This window comes from Lethenteron reissneri, chromosome 47, assembly GCF_015708825.2.
Source record: "Lethenteron reissneri isolate LAM-NWPU_2019-01 chromosome 47, ASM1570882v1, whole genome shotgun sequence".
NCBI classification, from domain to species: Eukaryota; Metazoa; Chordata; class Hyperoartia; order Petromyzontiformes; family Petromyzontidae; genus Lethenteron; species Lethenteron reissneri.
This window is the reverse complement of record NC_083825.1, coordinates 4,075,929-4,090,639: the sequence shown is the minus strand read 5'-3', so window position 1 is coordinate 4,090,639 and position 14,711 is coordinate 4,075,929. Positions and strand designations below refer to the sequence as shown.

At 49.9% G+C, this 14,711-nt stretch overlaps 1 protein-coding gene across 3 annotated transcripts in view; it reads right to left on the bottom strand.

Moving 5' to 3' along the window:
- Positions 1 to 8: 8 nt before the first annotated feature.
- Positions 9 to 14,711, bottom strand: part of RUFY2 (RUN and FYVE domain containing 2) — a 28,331-nt gene continuing 13,628 nt past the window's right edge. Inside the window, exons 8-19 of one of the 3 annotated variants that reach the window (XM_061571117.1) lie at positions 14,517 to 14,582; positions 13,036 to 13,105; positions 12,595 to 12,696; positions 11,744 to 11,860; positions 10,131 to 10,259; positions 9,314 to 9,411; positions 9,011 to 9,130; positions 8,139 to 8,268; positions 6,575 to 6,678; positions 5,501 to 5,549; positions 5,202 to 5,279; positions 9 to 3,929 (exon numbers count right to left, since the gene is read on the bottom strand). In XM_061571117.1, coding sequence (XP_061427101.1) covers positions 3,786 to 3,929; positions 5,202 to 5,279; positions 5,501 to 5,549; positions 6,575 to 6,678; positions 8,139 to 8,268; positions 9,011 to 9,130; positions 9,314 to 9,411; positions 10,131 to 10,259; positions 11,744 to 11,860; positions 12,595 to 12,696; positions 13,036 to 13,105; positions 14,517 to 14,582 — 1,207 coding nt within the window. In that variant the 3' untranslated portion in view covers positions 9 to 3,785. Of the gene's footprint in view, positions 3,930 to 5,201; positions 5,280 to 5,500; positions 5,550 to 6,574; positions 6,679 to 8,138; positions 8,269 to 9,010; positions 9,131 to 9,313; positions 9,412 to 10,091; positions 10,260 to 11,743; positions 11,861 to 12,594; positions 12,697 to 13,035; positions 13,106 to 14,516; positions 14,583 to 14,711 lie in introns of all 3 variants that reach the window. The other 2 variants (XM_061571116.1, XM_061571115.1) reach the window with 2 other exon arrangements.

Sequence of the window (14,711 nt, the reverse complement as noted above, 5' to 3'; positions counted from 1 at the left end):
TCCGGGAGTCGACTACAAAATTTTATTTCCAGAAAACCTAAAGCAACCAACGTGACAGATTGAAATTTTCATCTTTTCTGACCCAACTGTACAGAAACATTTTTAGCAAGCCAACGATGGTACAAATGGTCTCAAGCAGCTTTATTCACAACCCCGGTGGACATGCGTTGATGTTTTGACTTCTGTAAAATGTTGGCGTTCCGAATAAAAAATACAGCTCTGGACAAAATCTCATTTGGATCAGCATCGACGCGGTAAACGACTGCATCGGCGCACGTAGCCTCTACCTGGCATGCTGTAAAATAAACATTTAGTTTATACACATATAAAAATATCCTTTACAAGTCCTCTCACCCACGACACTGCTGAAGCCAATGAACGTTAAAACTCCCTCGCATGCAAATACACCACAACACGAATTATCTTTTCCATTTCATATTGGTAACGTGTAAAATTATAATCGCGTGTTTTACTTTGTTCTTGGCGAATAGTTTTTATTTCAGTATAAGTTTGGGGGGCAAGGTTTGGGGCTGCTCTGGTATGCATAGCAGGCTTCAATCACTGGCCACAGCTAACATTGGTGGAGAGTGATATTACATTAACCGGTACTAATGCACCATCTTGCACTGACCAGCATGGTGAAGTATGGTCAAACAATTTCATGACTGCCGCTGTGTGGGGAGACTGTCATCCGGCAGTGGACTGACCACTGTAAATTACTATATACACTTAGAATATTAAAATACACATTTTTAAATCGTATATATTTTAAATAGATTGTTATATTTGTATAATAAAAGCACTCAGATTTGTATTGACAATTCAGATTCATTGTTTTTCTGGCCCAACGACTTGCATGCATTGGCTTCAGCGTGTGGAAAATCAGTTCAGTCATTTGACCCCGCGCTTTAAGCATCACGATGCAACCAAGGCACTCCCATCGCAAACACTCCGCCCCCCCCCCCCCACCACAGCTGGGACTGCCGTTTGTAAGCATCGGCAAGTGGAGGCACGGCTGTCGGGAGTCCCCAGATACTCCTAACAGAACCGACATTCATGGCGTTGGCCAGCATCTCAATATAGGATCACAGAGGTCAAGCAAATTGTTGGCACAGGTTCAGTCGGGTTGCCTTCCCGCTTGCCCATGGGTTTTTTGAGATTGCAATTTTGCGCTTTGCTGTTACCCATGCCGACACAAACACGCAACCGAAAAAAACTAAAACTGCTCGTGTTTTTATTTACGCATCGGTGTGTGGGCTCTCCTGTACGAGTATGGAGCTTGGTTAATGGAGAAGAAGAAAAAAAAGACTTCACTTTCAGATGTCCCGTCCAATGATATCACTGCAGAGTGACTGCTGTAACTTTTTTAGCTCGTGACTGCAGTGGTGGTGTATGAAAATCGGTGTGGAGTGTCATTTGAGTAGACCTGAAAAGTCATTGCAAGGTCAACCTCAAGAACAAAGCTTCATAAACGGTGTCAGCATGCGAACAAGTCTGGAAACCAGCCGTGCAATAATTCCCCAAGAGAATTTCATCATCAGAAATTTGGGGTCCTGGTCCGAGAATATTTTTGTCATCTTTGCCATCTCATTAGGATCGTTTTTTTCTTCTTCTAACACGTACACTTGTATTAATTCTCTCTGCCTAAACTCACACCACGTATAATCGGCATCGCAAACAATCAATTCTCGTATGCACGGTTCACTGCCATGTATTTCAATTGTTTACATTCCTAATCAGGTATGTACACATTGTATTTTTTGTAACTTGCTGACCCTGGACCCTGCTGGACATCTGTGAATTTGAGCTTCATAGCTCATCGGATTCCTCCAAGATAAAGATTCTGATTCGGACTTGAAAAAAAAAACACCCGTTTGTTGGTAGGGTTGCATCTTTAATCGCGCCAAAATAACCGCGCGTGCAATAATGCCAGTAGTAGCAGCAGCGGTTGTTAGCGCACCCGTGGAATGGACTTCCTTGTCGCGCGAGTTTCGAAACGGAGCGGCGTCAGTAACGCGGACGATAACCATTGGCTGAACGTTGCGTGCACGGCACGCGCTCGAGAGGGACTATGCGGAATCAAACGAACCCTCATATCCGCAACCCTACCCACCCACCGCGGCTAGCGGCCGGGACCAAGGAAGGAGACCACGTCCTGGGACTCCCAACTAAACCCCTCATTTGTGCAGAGGCGAGAGATGAACGATCAGAACAACAAAAAAGCAAAGAGCAACACCCACGCAGCGCCGAGAACAAACATGTGCAGGCGTGTTGGGGCGAGAGGTTGCCACCTGTCCCGGTTTTCCCAGGACGTCATTATCAGGAATTTGTCCTGGTACATCTGTGAGATTTCTGGTATTTTTTATCTGTGGTCTTCCCAGGATGTTAAAAAAAAAGACCCCAGTGTCATTTGAATAAAAATACAGCACCCAAGGCATTTCATTTAAGTGCAGTTCTCCCCTCTGTGTACGTATGAGACATTCTTGCTGGGATATGCCGTCATTTTCCTGTAATTCAGAGGTGGCAACCCGTGTGTGGGCACAAACACTAACATCATTGGCACCTCAGTTTAATGCGCTAGGACTAATGCCAGCAGTGTTAAGAGCCGTAGCTCAGCTGCAGCACTGCTGAGCTCTTGTGCATACATGTAGATGTGTGTGTGTGTAGTTGAGATTGTATTTGGTGCATCTGCCAGTCACGAAAGCCCATAGCAACCTGGATTGTCCCATGAGCAATCTACCACCGGTAGGTAGGCCTCTGTCACTTTTCAGGTGGCCTCAAAGTGCCCTCAAGCCTGGCACAAATCCCATTATTGTGACTTCAACGCCACTTGGTGGCGAATGGCAGGTGCCGTGCGTCGGGAGCAGTGGTGCGGTGGCTCGCACGACCTTACAACCCGGATGACCTGGGGCCGCGGTTAGAGCGAGATAAAATCCTGTTCAATGGATATCAATTTGTGTCAAGTCAACAGTGGTTGTACAAAAGCTTCACTCACACCTGCCATAGTAATGTGGAATTTCCACCATCGGCTTCGGGTTGTAAACACCTTCCCCACGCTCTTTCGAACCAGCAAACCGCCGACTTAACAGAACCTGCCTCAACCGTTGACTTGTACACGGACACGTAACGGTTTGCCTCACTCGCGATTCGGAGAATTATCAATGTTCGGGTTCACGGTTATATCCGAACATTTATTTTGCCAACGGCGGTGAAGGTAGCAACAAGCCTCTAGGTAGCTTTGACGGGGTCACGCGAGCCAATATTCACACACCGCGCATGCCCCGGAAATAGCTCGCTATCGCGAGTGTGTAGGTGGTGCAATTGCACCGAGGCCCAGGTTCCGGGCTACAAAGTGGTAGGGAAATTGGCCCCAGTTTCATTCCTAAAAACTATAAAAAAAAATATTTATATTTTAACAGATAAGGCCCAGTGAACTATACAGCTCTTTTTTTAGACGCAACCTGGCCACAAATGATAGCTCAATGAAGTGGCTTATCACGTGGACAATTACAGCAGCCAAATACCTTACACCGGGGCGATTAATCGGTTTAAAATTAGCGAATCCAGATGGTCAACTCGACCGGATCCGATCGCCTCAGCGACAGAGGCAACGCCGCGACATGTACACGTTCGTTCGATCCGTATGCCCCGGACGACCAGCACTACCTAGCAGCGTTCCGCTAAGCGGAGGGATAGATCACCGACTGCGGTTGTGTGTATGCGTATGGCATGTGTGCACGTGGGCGCGTGCGTACGTACGTGCGTGTGTGCGTGTGTGCGTGAGCTCAGACGGCGCCTGATGAGTATCTCTGCAGGAGCAGCGCGTGGCACAGGTCACACACTCGCACCGGCTTCGGGGACGACGGCAGGGGCAGCTCGTTGTCCGAGCACGAGTTGCAGAAGATCTCCCCGCAGTTCCGACAGTGGTGCTTTAAATGCCGACCGGGTGCGGGGTGAGGACGGGGGGCGGGGTGAGAGATGGGGGGGGGAAGGTGAAAAGTTAGGTTTCTGCATTACGCCACTCTGTTACGCTCTGCACCACACGCAGGCTTGCCTGGATAGCGTACAGGGCTGCAACGTGGCCTGGTGGAAGCGAGTTCCCCCGCTTAAAGCAAAGGTTCGTGGCTTGAATCGAGCCGCCGCCGCCTTCGTTATTGGGCACCGCAGTGGCGAGATATTAACTCCCTCGCCTGGTATGCAGGAGGTCGTGGGAGTGATCACGACCCTGATGCCTGCTGCATATTTGGAGTTTGCGTGTCTCTCTCTCCCGTGGTCACGTGAATTTTTTTCCGGGTCCTCGGTTTTTCCCCTCCACATTTAGAATCAACATGCGTTTAGACCGGTACCGGTCTGTGGCCTGTTAGGAACCGGGCCGCACAGCAGCAGGAGGTGAGAGCGGTGAGTCCGCGCGTGGCCCGCCCCCATTATTTTCTTATTCACCACTTCCATCCGCGCTTCTTTCCCGCACCGCGCACTTGTCTCAGTCACAGTTGTGGTAAGCCCACAAGCTGCTAACCGCTAGTAGCCACAATGAGTAAAAAACAAACGTCGCTGGAGAGCTTCTTTGAAAAGGGGGAAAGACCCAATGATGAACACCCCCCCACCCCGGTCCGTGAAAAAATCGTCTTCCACGAAACCGGTCCCCTGGTGCCAAAAAGGTTGGGGACCGCTGGTTTAGAGTATTTGGCTGCTATAAATTGACACGATAAGCCACTTTGTCGAGCTATCATTTGTGGCCAGGTCGTTTCTGAAAAAGAGCTACATAATTCAGCAAGCCTTACCTGGTCAAATATATATTTCTTAACAGTTTTTATAGTTCATTACCGCGGTGTAAATAAGCATGCCGTTTGCTTCGCAGTGGATGCTAAAGATCCCGTGACGTCACTCACGAGAGTGGGCCCCCCCCCACTATGAGTGACGGTATCACGATAACAATTCCCTACGAGAGAACGTACGACGTGTAAACTGCAACAACAAAAAAACTTGGCGGCAGTCATGAGACTCGGTGAGACATTCGTTGGTAAAAGTGTGTCAGAATAACATTAAAAGCCTCCTTACAATCCCCTGCTGCAGGAGGGCAGGTCTGTGGGGGTTATTTGACCAAACGAAACCACCGCGCTAGTAAAGCATGGGTCGGTGAAGGGGGAGAGAGGCCTGGAACCGGTTCCGATCTAATGCCCCACACCGTAAGAATGATTTACCTTGCGCCGAGAGATGGAGAATTCCTTTTCGCAGAGCTTGCAGTTCGTGGCGTCCTGGTCCTTCAGCCACACCTGACCCTGCAACAACGTCAGTCGCACGCCGACATCGGTAAGTCCGTGCCGATAATCGGTCCGTCCCAAAAAACTCCGCATGTAGCCATTCACCCCTCCCAATGTCTGCATTCACGAATCAATGCGTATACATCGTCCGCAAGGAATATCAATGACAAAAAAAACACTTATTGAAAAGGCGATTCTGATCTGTCATTAAAGGACCCTGTGAGGTTAGATCGACTCACCTGTAGTGCCTTGTTAACCTCCTTGATGTCTTCCATCTTCAACTTTGATCTAAACGTGGAGTTTACGGGAAACGGCAGAGCGGGGAGACGCGTTACAACCGGGCAGGAAATTCGCGGTTACTTTAGACGGCGAGCTTACAAGAGTGCAGGTAACGTTGTCTGGTTTCTTAGATTTGAATGTACAAATCTTCCTCGCTGTCGCCTGGCACGGGCAGCCTGTAACGCAGTTTGCAAAAACCAACTGTTTGAAGTTCGCTCGCCGGAAGTTCCTTTGAAAGTGTGTGCATACGTGTGCGGCGGTGTAACAGTTAGCGCGCTGCACTGCGCTACGAACCCGGCGACCAGAGTTCGATTCCCGCTCACGGCCAACACCAGTGACGATTATCTGAACCAGTCCTGGGCCTCCCCCAAGTCGACTCTGCCTCAATTGAGTACCTGGTGCGGTGTGTAGTAAACATCGCCATTCGGGAAACAAAGGTGACCAGGCGTGGTGTTGACCACACAGCCCCTCGTGTGCCGTGCCGGCCTTCATGGGTCCTCTCTAACAGCGCTTGCCTTAACAGTCTGTTAAGGCTATATGGGAGATCTTTGTCTTTTATGTGATGTATGTGTATAATGTGCATGTGTACAAGACTGCGTGTGTATGTACCAAAGTGTATGTGCTATTTCTAGATTTGAAGCTTTCGTGACTGCAAGGATTCATATTCTTGGGTTTTTTCGGTAAAGTCACGTAGGTAAAAAATTAAAATTAATAAAAGTAAAAAAATAACATTTACTTGATAAAGCAAGCGTGCTGTGACGGTTCCACCTGAAGACGGAAGCTTGTGTTGCCTCCGAAACGTCGTGATTTTTTTTATTTTACCAAAAAAAAACAATAATATGTATGTGCTATGCGTGTGTGTAACAGCGACAAGGGGAATCTTTGTGTGTGTGTGCGCGCGTGCATGCGTGTGCGCGCGTGCATGCGTGTGCGCGCGTGCATGCGTGTGCGCGCGTGCATGCGTGTGCGTGCATGCGTATGCGTGTGCGCGGGCTCCGATGGTGCGAGCTGGCGTCGTGTCGGCGTGAACTCGCCCGTCGTACTCGCTCAGCTTTCCTCCGAGCTCCTGCAGGGTCTGCTCCTGCTCGTCCAACGCGCCCTTCAGCCTCCGGTTCTCCTCCTGGCTCCTCTGCAGCTCCTGGGGGAGGGCAGAGGGCGAGAATCGGGACAGCCTGAAGGGCGGCGGCGGCTACGCACGCGACCACTCGTTCGCTCCCACCAGCGTTGTGGAGGCAGCAAGGGTTGGTGGATTGCACAATTGCGGCGCCATATTCCGGTTTGTCAAAAGGTGGGACAGTGAAATGTGACTCCGCCTGCTCCATCTGTATGGGATAGAGTGTTTCCCCCTCGCACGAATGGGTTTTCTCAGGATCTCCCGTTTCCGTCCACGTGTAAACACCCTGATAAAACCTTCATATATAGAGGGGATCACAGAGCTTGGGAAATTGTTGGAGTCGGCTCACCGCCTGGCTGTCTTCCCCGCTTGTCTGTGGTTCTTCGCACCTCGAAGCCATTCCCTCTTACGAGTTTAAATTATTACAGCGAGTAGAGATGGCCAAAGCAAGATGCGGGATGCGGCATTCACTACGATTCAGGCACGAACGGGGAAGCAGCTCAAGGAAGATCGAGGCTCACTTTTATTTAGGAGTTTTTCACAAATGAGGCAGAAAACTATACAAATACTGTGTGCATCACAACTCTAAATTGTTGTTATAACTTGTGTTCAAAGAGTCGTCTCCTCACTGGCTGGGGTCTTGTGAAGTTGGAGGAAGATGGAGCCACAGATAAACTCAAGAGAGAACCATACATATCAAGAGAGGCGTTGAGCGATACACAGTCACGTGGAGTGACACAGACAGATACGGTGGAGACACACTGAAACACAACACGGAAACAGAAACGGAGATACAGGCGTGAGAGCGACACAAAGACAGTGTGACGCGATCATGTGCAAAGTCACAAGAGAGACATGGGGAGATTCAGGTGGACAGTGGACGTACAACACAGACAGATGGAGAGATGCGAACACAAAGATAAAAAATACAAGTAAATGGATTGCATAAAATAGACAATATCAAAAGTGGATACATGATGCACAGGACAAATCAAAGGGCAATCCAAGAATTTCGATTAAGCTTCAGACTGACTGTAGGGATTCATCTTTGTCTTCTGAAAAGGCATTGAAGAGATTAATAAAATATAAAATTAAATAAATAGTCACGACGTTTCGCAAACGCAAGCGTACTGAAACGTCCGAGAAATTTTAGTATGTTTTATTTTTATTATTTTATTACTTCCCTTCTACGTGACTTTACCGAAAGAACCAAGAACACAGAGATATGTTTTGGTCAATACCAGTTGACGTCGGATGGACGAACACCGCAAAACTCGGGAGGAAACCCGTGCAGACAAGGGGGGGGAGCGCATACAAACTGCACACAGAATAAGGGTGCCCCCCACCCAGCCAGGAATGAAACCCTCGCCCACCCTGCCGATTAACGACAGCCGCGCGCGTCGTCTCATTCACGACGGCCGCACGACGGCGGAGCGCTCCGGCCGCGTGCTCGCGGCATTGCCGGCGCCCGGCGGGGGCGGCACCTGCTTGACGCCCTGCAAGGCTCGCAGCTCGGTCTGCAGTGTCGCCGCAGCCTCCTTCTCCCGCTGGAGCTCCTTCTGCAGGGCCTGCCGCCACTCGCGCTCGATCTTGAGGTCGGCCTCCAACTGGGCCCTGGTAGGCGGGTGGGAAGGGGCGACGGCAGCAGAGCGAGGAGGAGGTGGGGGCGGTTTTAGGGCGCCACGGTGACGAGATGTTAACTACCTCGCCTGGTATACAGGAGGTTGTGGGTTCGGTCCAGACCCTGATATATTTGGAGTCTACGTGTCTTTCTCCCCGTTGTCGCGTGGATTTTTCTCCAGGTCGTCCAGTTTTTGCCTCCGCAGTTAGAATCAAAATCACGCGTTTAGAGCATTTGGCTGCTGTACATGACCACATGATAAGCCACTTCGTTGAGCTATCATTTGTGATCGCCAGGTTGCTTGTGAAAAACAGCTACATAGCTCAGTGGGCGTTAAGTGGTAAAATAAAATAGTTGATAGTTTAATTCGGGGGTCAGTGAATTGCGCGTCGGTGGAAATTTCGCGTTTAAGGTGGTTAAAAAAGAGATGTCCGAATGTACACACGAGTGTAGCGGTTAGCACGCTGCGCTACGAACCCGGCGACCCAAGTACGATTCCAGCTCATGGCCAAAACCAGTGACGATTATCTGAACCGGTCATGGGCCTCCTCCCCTAGGTCAACTCCGCCTCAAATAAGTACGGTGTGTAAACATTGCCACTGGGGAGACAAAGGCGGCCGGGCGTGGTGCTGGCCACCCACCCGTGTGCCGTTCCGGCCTTCACATGTGCTTGCCCCAATAGTCTGTTAAGCTATACGAGGATCTTTGTCTTTGTATGTTGGCAGCACTGCTCACCGCTGCTTGTCTCTCTCATCCAACTGTCTCTGCAGGCCTCCGATCTTCTCTCCGAAGTCCTGCCGGAACCTCCGCCCATCCTCCTCCGCCGTCTGTCTCTCCCGCTCGCTCTGACGCAGCCTGCGGCGGGCGGGAGGGGGGAGGTTCGCCAATCACTCACGGGGGTTTCAAGTCCATCGGACGAAGCAAAACGACAGGAGTAGGTTCACATACGGGGGTGGTGATGGTCGGTGGTGGGGGTCTGACATGGTGCCCTGGTCCAACTGGACCCGTGACACTTTGTCCCGCTCTGACACCACTCACTTCTGCTCCAACTGTTTGACGGTCGCGGTCATTTGTCCGTTCCTCTCCTCCAGACCACGGACGCCTTCCATCTTCTGCTTGAGCAGCGCCTCCGCACTCTGCGGTGCAAAGGGAATGGGCGGGCGGGCGGTCAGCCGGCATCGATAATCCAAATCACCCTGAACGCGTTAGCTCCCGTCAGATCTCGGACCCGAAGCAGATTTCAGCCTGGTCGATGCTTGGATATGAGACAACCTGGGATAACCCAGGTGTTACTGAGGCTCACAAGAGTAATAATAGGCACTCTTCTGTCTGAAGAGTTTCTCATTCAATTTCAAATGTAAATAATTGTTTACAGCACGTGATGACCGTAGTTTTAAGCCTCTTCTCGTGATGGACAGCCGTGCGCCTGCCATGCTGGAGGATCGAGCGAGCAAGGGAGAGGGTGAGTGAGCAAGAGTGTGAGCGGGCGAGAGCGTCAGCGAGCAGGTGAGCGTGAGCGAGCGAGAGATTTCGGGAGGAAACGAACAAGAGCGTGAGCTAACGAGAGTGTGAGACGACACTTGAGAGAGCGAGCAAAAGCATTCGGGAGCGAGCGAGAGCGTGAGTGAGCGAGCGAGCGAGAGCGGGCATTTAGGAGTGAGCGAGAGCGTGAGTGAGCGTGAGCGAGCGAGAGCGTGAGAGAGCGAGCGAGAGCGTGAGAGAGCGAGCGAGAGCGCGAGAGAGCGAGCGAGAGCGTGAGCGAGTGAGCGAGCGAGAGTGTGAGTGAGCGAGCGAGAGCGTGAGTGAGCGAGCATGCCTGCGCTTTGTGCGAGATGTCCATGTTGATGTCCTTGACCTCCTGCAGCTGCTCGCGCAGCGAAACGAGGGCGTCCTGCTTCTCGTGTACGTCCTTCTCCAGCAGACGCATGGCCATCTCCATCTCCTGCTTCATGGAGATCTGGAGCTCTAACTCGTTCTCCACCTCCTGTCGACGACAAAGATCCCCCGTATAGCCTTAACAGACTGTTGGGGCAAGCACATATGAAGGCCTGCACGGCAGACAAGCGAGTGGGTGGCCAGCACCATGCCATTTGTCTCCCCAGTGGTGATGTTTACACACCGCACCAGGTACTCATTTGAGGCCGACTCAACCTAGGGGAGGCCCAGGACCGGTTCAAATAATCGTCACGGGTGTTTTTGGCTGCGAGCGGGAATCGAACTCTGGTCGCCGGGTTTGTAGCGCAGCGTGCTAACTGCTACACTACCGCTCCCTACAGACGACACACACACAAAGACATATCCTGTCTCGTCATACAGACCGCTTGGGGCAAGTTCCGGTAGCGAGCCTACCTGGGTTCGTAAAAATCCTGAAATCATGAGAATCAAGCCGTGAGTGGCCAGCACCATGCCATGTTGGGGTGAGCAGTTACACGATCGGGTTTTGTGTGTCTGTAATAGAGGTTTTAGGGTTTAGGTCGCGTAAATATAAATGTCTCGTTAAACCCGCCACCACCCGACACAGCCAATTAGTGAGGTTTGTCACGTAAACAGAACGTGCCAATTCGTTACGAGTACAGCGCACCGATGTGTTGGAGAGTAAACCCACAACATTTACAATTCGAGTTCTGTGACGTTTCGCCGGTAATAACAACCAGCATCATCAGGCAGACAGCCAGGGATAGATGTGATGTCATCACTTGCGAGCTAATCAGGTGCAAAGGCCTGAGATGGGGGGGGGGGGTTAATGTATGCATATAAATTAGAATACCTATCCATTACCGGTTGGGTTATTCATAGGGTAATCTACATACATTATGCATGCACACCATGCCTGTACATGCTGCCGTTGTTGGGTGGAAGAAATCGCAATACGTCTTATTGTATGCTCACAGTGAATCACCATCGACGTATGATGACCTGTATAGGCATGCAGTTAAAAACAGTGTATTATAATAATAGTTTTTTTACCCTTTTATCTGGCAACAAAACTGACACCTTTTTTACGAGGAGTCCTGTTTGCATAGACCACAATACCTGCAGTCATAATGCAAACAAAAAACATAACTCTGATAATGTATGCACTGTCCTTGAAGTTGATTGGTCCACACCCGAGACAGCTTTCCTTAGAGCCTAGTCTCACATGGTGTTGGACCAGATGACGCCAAAAGGCGCACAACTCAAAGACAATGCACCATCAGAGTATGAGAGCTCGGGGTAAGCATTTACACCATTGGTACCTCATTTGCCAGTAAAAAATATAATTGTTTTTTTGTTTGCATTATGACTGCAGGTATTGTGGTCTATGCAAACATGACTCCTCGTAAAAAGGTGTCAGTTTTGTTGCCAGATAAAAGGGTAAAAAACAGTGTATTACTTGATCATTTGCTTCCAATGAGCACGAAGCCTGTCAGCTATCAGAACGGTAATTTTTTTTTCTCTCTCTCTCAATGTCTGCGCACGCTCGAGTACCAGGCGCAGCTGGGACTCCTCGCGCAGCTGCTTGCGAGCCTCGCTGTACAGCTCGTCCAGACCCTGACGCGAATGCCGGTATGTCTGCAGCTCCGTGTCCATGTCCACTCGCACTGCCTGCACCGCGCACACGCCAGCGGCGTCTCCGTGACGTACAAGGACGCGTTGCACAGACTAATAAGCATGTAAATAGATTTCGATTTAAAGCTTTCGTGACTGCAGGGATTCATCTTCTTGGTTCTTTCGGTAAAGTCACGTAGAATGGAAATAATAAAATAAAACATAATAAAATAATTCACACGACGTTTCGGCCACAACGCAAGCAGCCGTCCTCAGGTGAAGACCGACAGACTTGTTTCTTCACCTGAGGACGGCTGCTTGCGTTGTGGCCGAAACGTCGTGAGAATTATTTTATTATGTTTTATTTTATTATTTTATTATTTCCATTCTACGTGACTTTACCGAAAGAACCAAGAAGATGTAAATAGATCCTCCGCGCAGGTGGCGTACACCATTGGGGCAAGCGCTATTTTTTTTGCAGAATGCTCTTTTCTCGAGTTACAAAGCAGAACGATGGACAAATATGAAACATATTCTTGGTTCTTTCGGTAAAGTCACGTAGAAGGGAAGTAATAAAATAATAAAAATAAAACATAATAAAATAATTCTCATCACGTTTCGGTCATTACAAGTATGAGCATCCGTCCTTAGGTGATTATTATTATTTCCCTTCTACGTTACTTTACCGAAAGAACCAAGAAGATGAATCCCTGCAGTCACGAAAGCTTTAAATCGATATTTAAATGCGAAACATCTTTCGATGGACCAATCGTATTCGTGCGACGGCGTGCCTCCATTTTACGGTGTGTGCTCTCCACGAGCGTGGCGTTCTCCGAGCGCAGCTTCTCCGCCTCGGTCCTCAGCTCCAACTCGTTACGCTTCACCACGGCGAGCTGTCGCGCAGCACGCGTCACACAGGGCACATGGCACACGTCATGCGTGGCACGTTACACGCGTGGCAGACGCGGCTCGCGGCTCACAGGTCACATGACACACGCGGCACGCGGCACGCATGGAACAACGCAGCACGTGTCAAGCAGGGTACATACCACACTCGGCAAGCGCCACACGCGGCATGCATCACACATGGCATACACAGCACACGCAGCACACAGCACACATCACACGTGGCACACGCAGCATGCGTCACAAGCAGCACACCCCACGTGCTGCCCAGCACACGCGGGGGCGGGGGTGGGGAAGCCGGCGCGGCTGCCGTTACGAAGACTCACCTCCTCCACCATGGTCTTGTTGACTTTCTCCAGGATTTCCACTTTCAACTGCAGGTTTCCCAAGGAGACGCTGAACAAAAGTGAGATTGTCCACGTGACCACGGTGGATTTTTATTTCATCCCAACGGCAAAACCTCCTGTACCGTCTCGACTTTAAGGGGGATGCAACGCTTATCTTGTCGTTGATGATAAAAAAAAAATTCTACGATGTATAGTCCTTACTTATGTGGTACGCATTAACAAGAGCCTTGCATTTTAACTGCGATGACACTATTCTTTGGGTCTAATCGGTAAAGTTACGAAGCTATAGAATAGGTTTTTCCGCTTTTTTCTGGCAACAAAACAGGTGTTAAGATGTTAAAACACCAAACTGAAACCTTTTACAAGGAATCATGTCTGCATTGACCACAATACTTGTGGTCAGAATGCAAACAAAAAAAACTCTGATAATATATGCATTGTCTTTGAAACTGATTGGTCCACACCAGAGACAGCTTTCTTTTGAGCCTCGTCTCAAATGGTGAAAAAAGGGGAAAAACCTATTCTCATATTTTGGTACTAGTAAAGGAGGTCCCATGATGTCGATGATGTAGATAGGTTCAAAGACAATAACCTATCTACGTGGCTTTACCGAAAGACCCAAAGAATATGAATTCCTGCAGTCACGAAAGCTTTAAGTTGCGATGATACTGTTGGACTAATAAAGACTTGGTCTTTGAGTCTGATAGTTTCTGAATGAGAATCTTTCAAAAACGTACAAAATTACAACAACAAAAAAACAATCTAGTTGAGAGCTGCAAATTACCAAACGCCCCTTCACAGGCCCGAGGGACCATGTGACTGCCCTGAAGACCATGTGACCACTCCCTCACTGCAAGCGTGCATCTGTTTTTCTGTCGTGCAAACTCAAGCGGTGCTGCAAACATTGCCGCGTGTATTATTACGCAAGTGGGGTGGTGGCGCGTAGGTTGGGCACTGGGATACGAAGAGTCGGATCTCTCACAACGGTTCCATCGGGCCGAGTGATATCTAAAGCGGTCCCAGGACCAACCCCCCCCCGCCTCCCCCCCACCTCACTTCACCCACCAAGGGCCACCCCCCCTCCCCCCGCCCCGCCCCCCTTCCGACTTCATCAACCCGCCGAGTAACCCGCAAGCGACTCAATTGGGATTATGCAAAGCAATCGTCGCTCCATAGAAACATGCGCTTCGAGTATTTGGCTGCGATACATTTCCATGCGATGATAAGCCGCTTTGTTGCGCCGTCACTTGTGAAAAAGAGCTACGTAGCTCAGTGGGCCTTACCTGGAAAAATAAAAAAAAATTGTTTAGTTTTGTACTTGGCAGGACCCCAAAGAAAGAGAGCCATGAGGCTCGGCGAGGCTTTACCGGGCGAACGAGCGTAACAATCACGACGATTTTTGGGAACCGAGTGCTATCCGAGGCGGTCGAAAGATTGCGCAGGAGTGAACAGCGTCTTACTTCAATCCCCTGTTCAGCTCCTCCAGATAGTTTTTCTGATCCAGCACGGCAGTCATGTTGGCGTTTCTGGAATTCAAAACGAACAGCAAGGCCAAATGCTTATGAACAACGGAGCCACCCGCAGCCTCAGCAGCTGCCGATGTTGTGCGCGGTCGTTGCGTTCCGCAGCTGGGGGCCGCGCGCTATCCAGAGGTG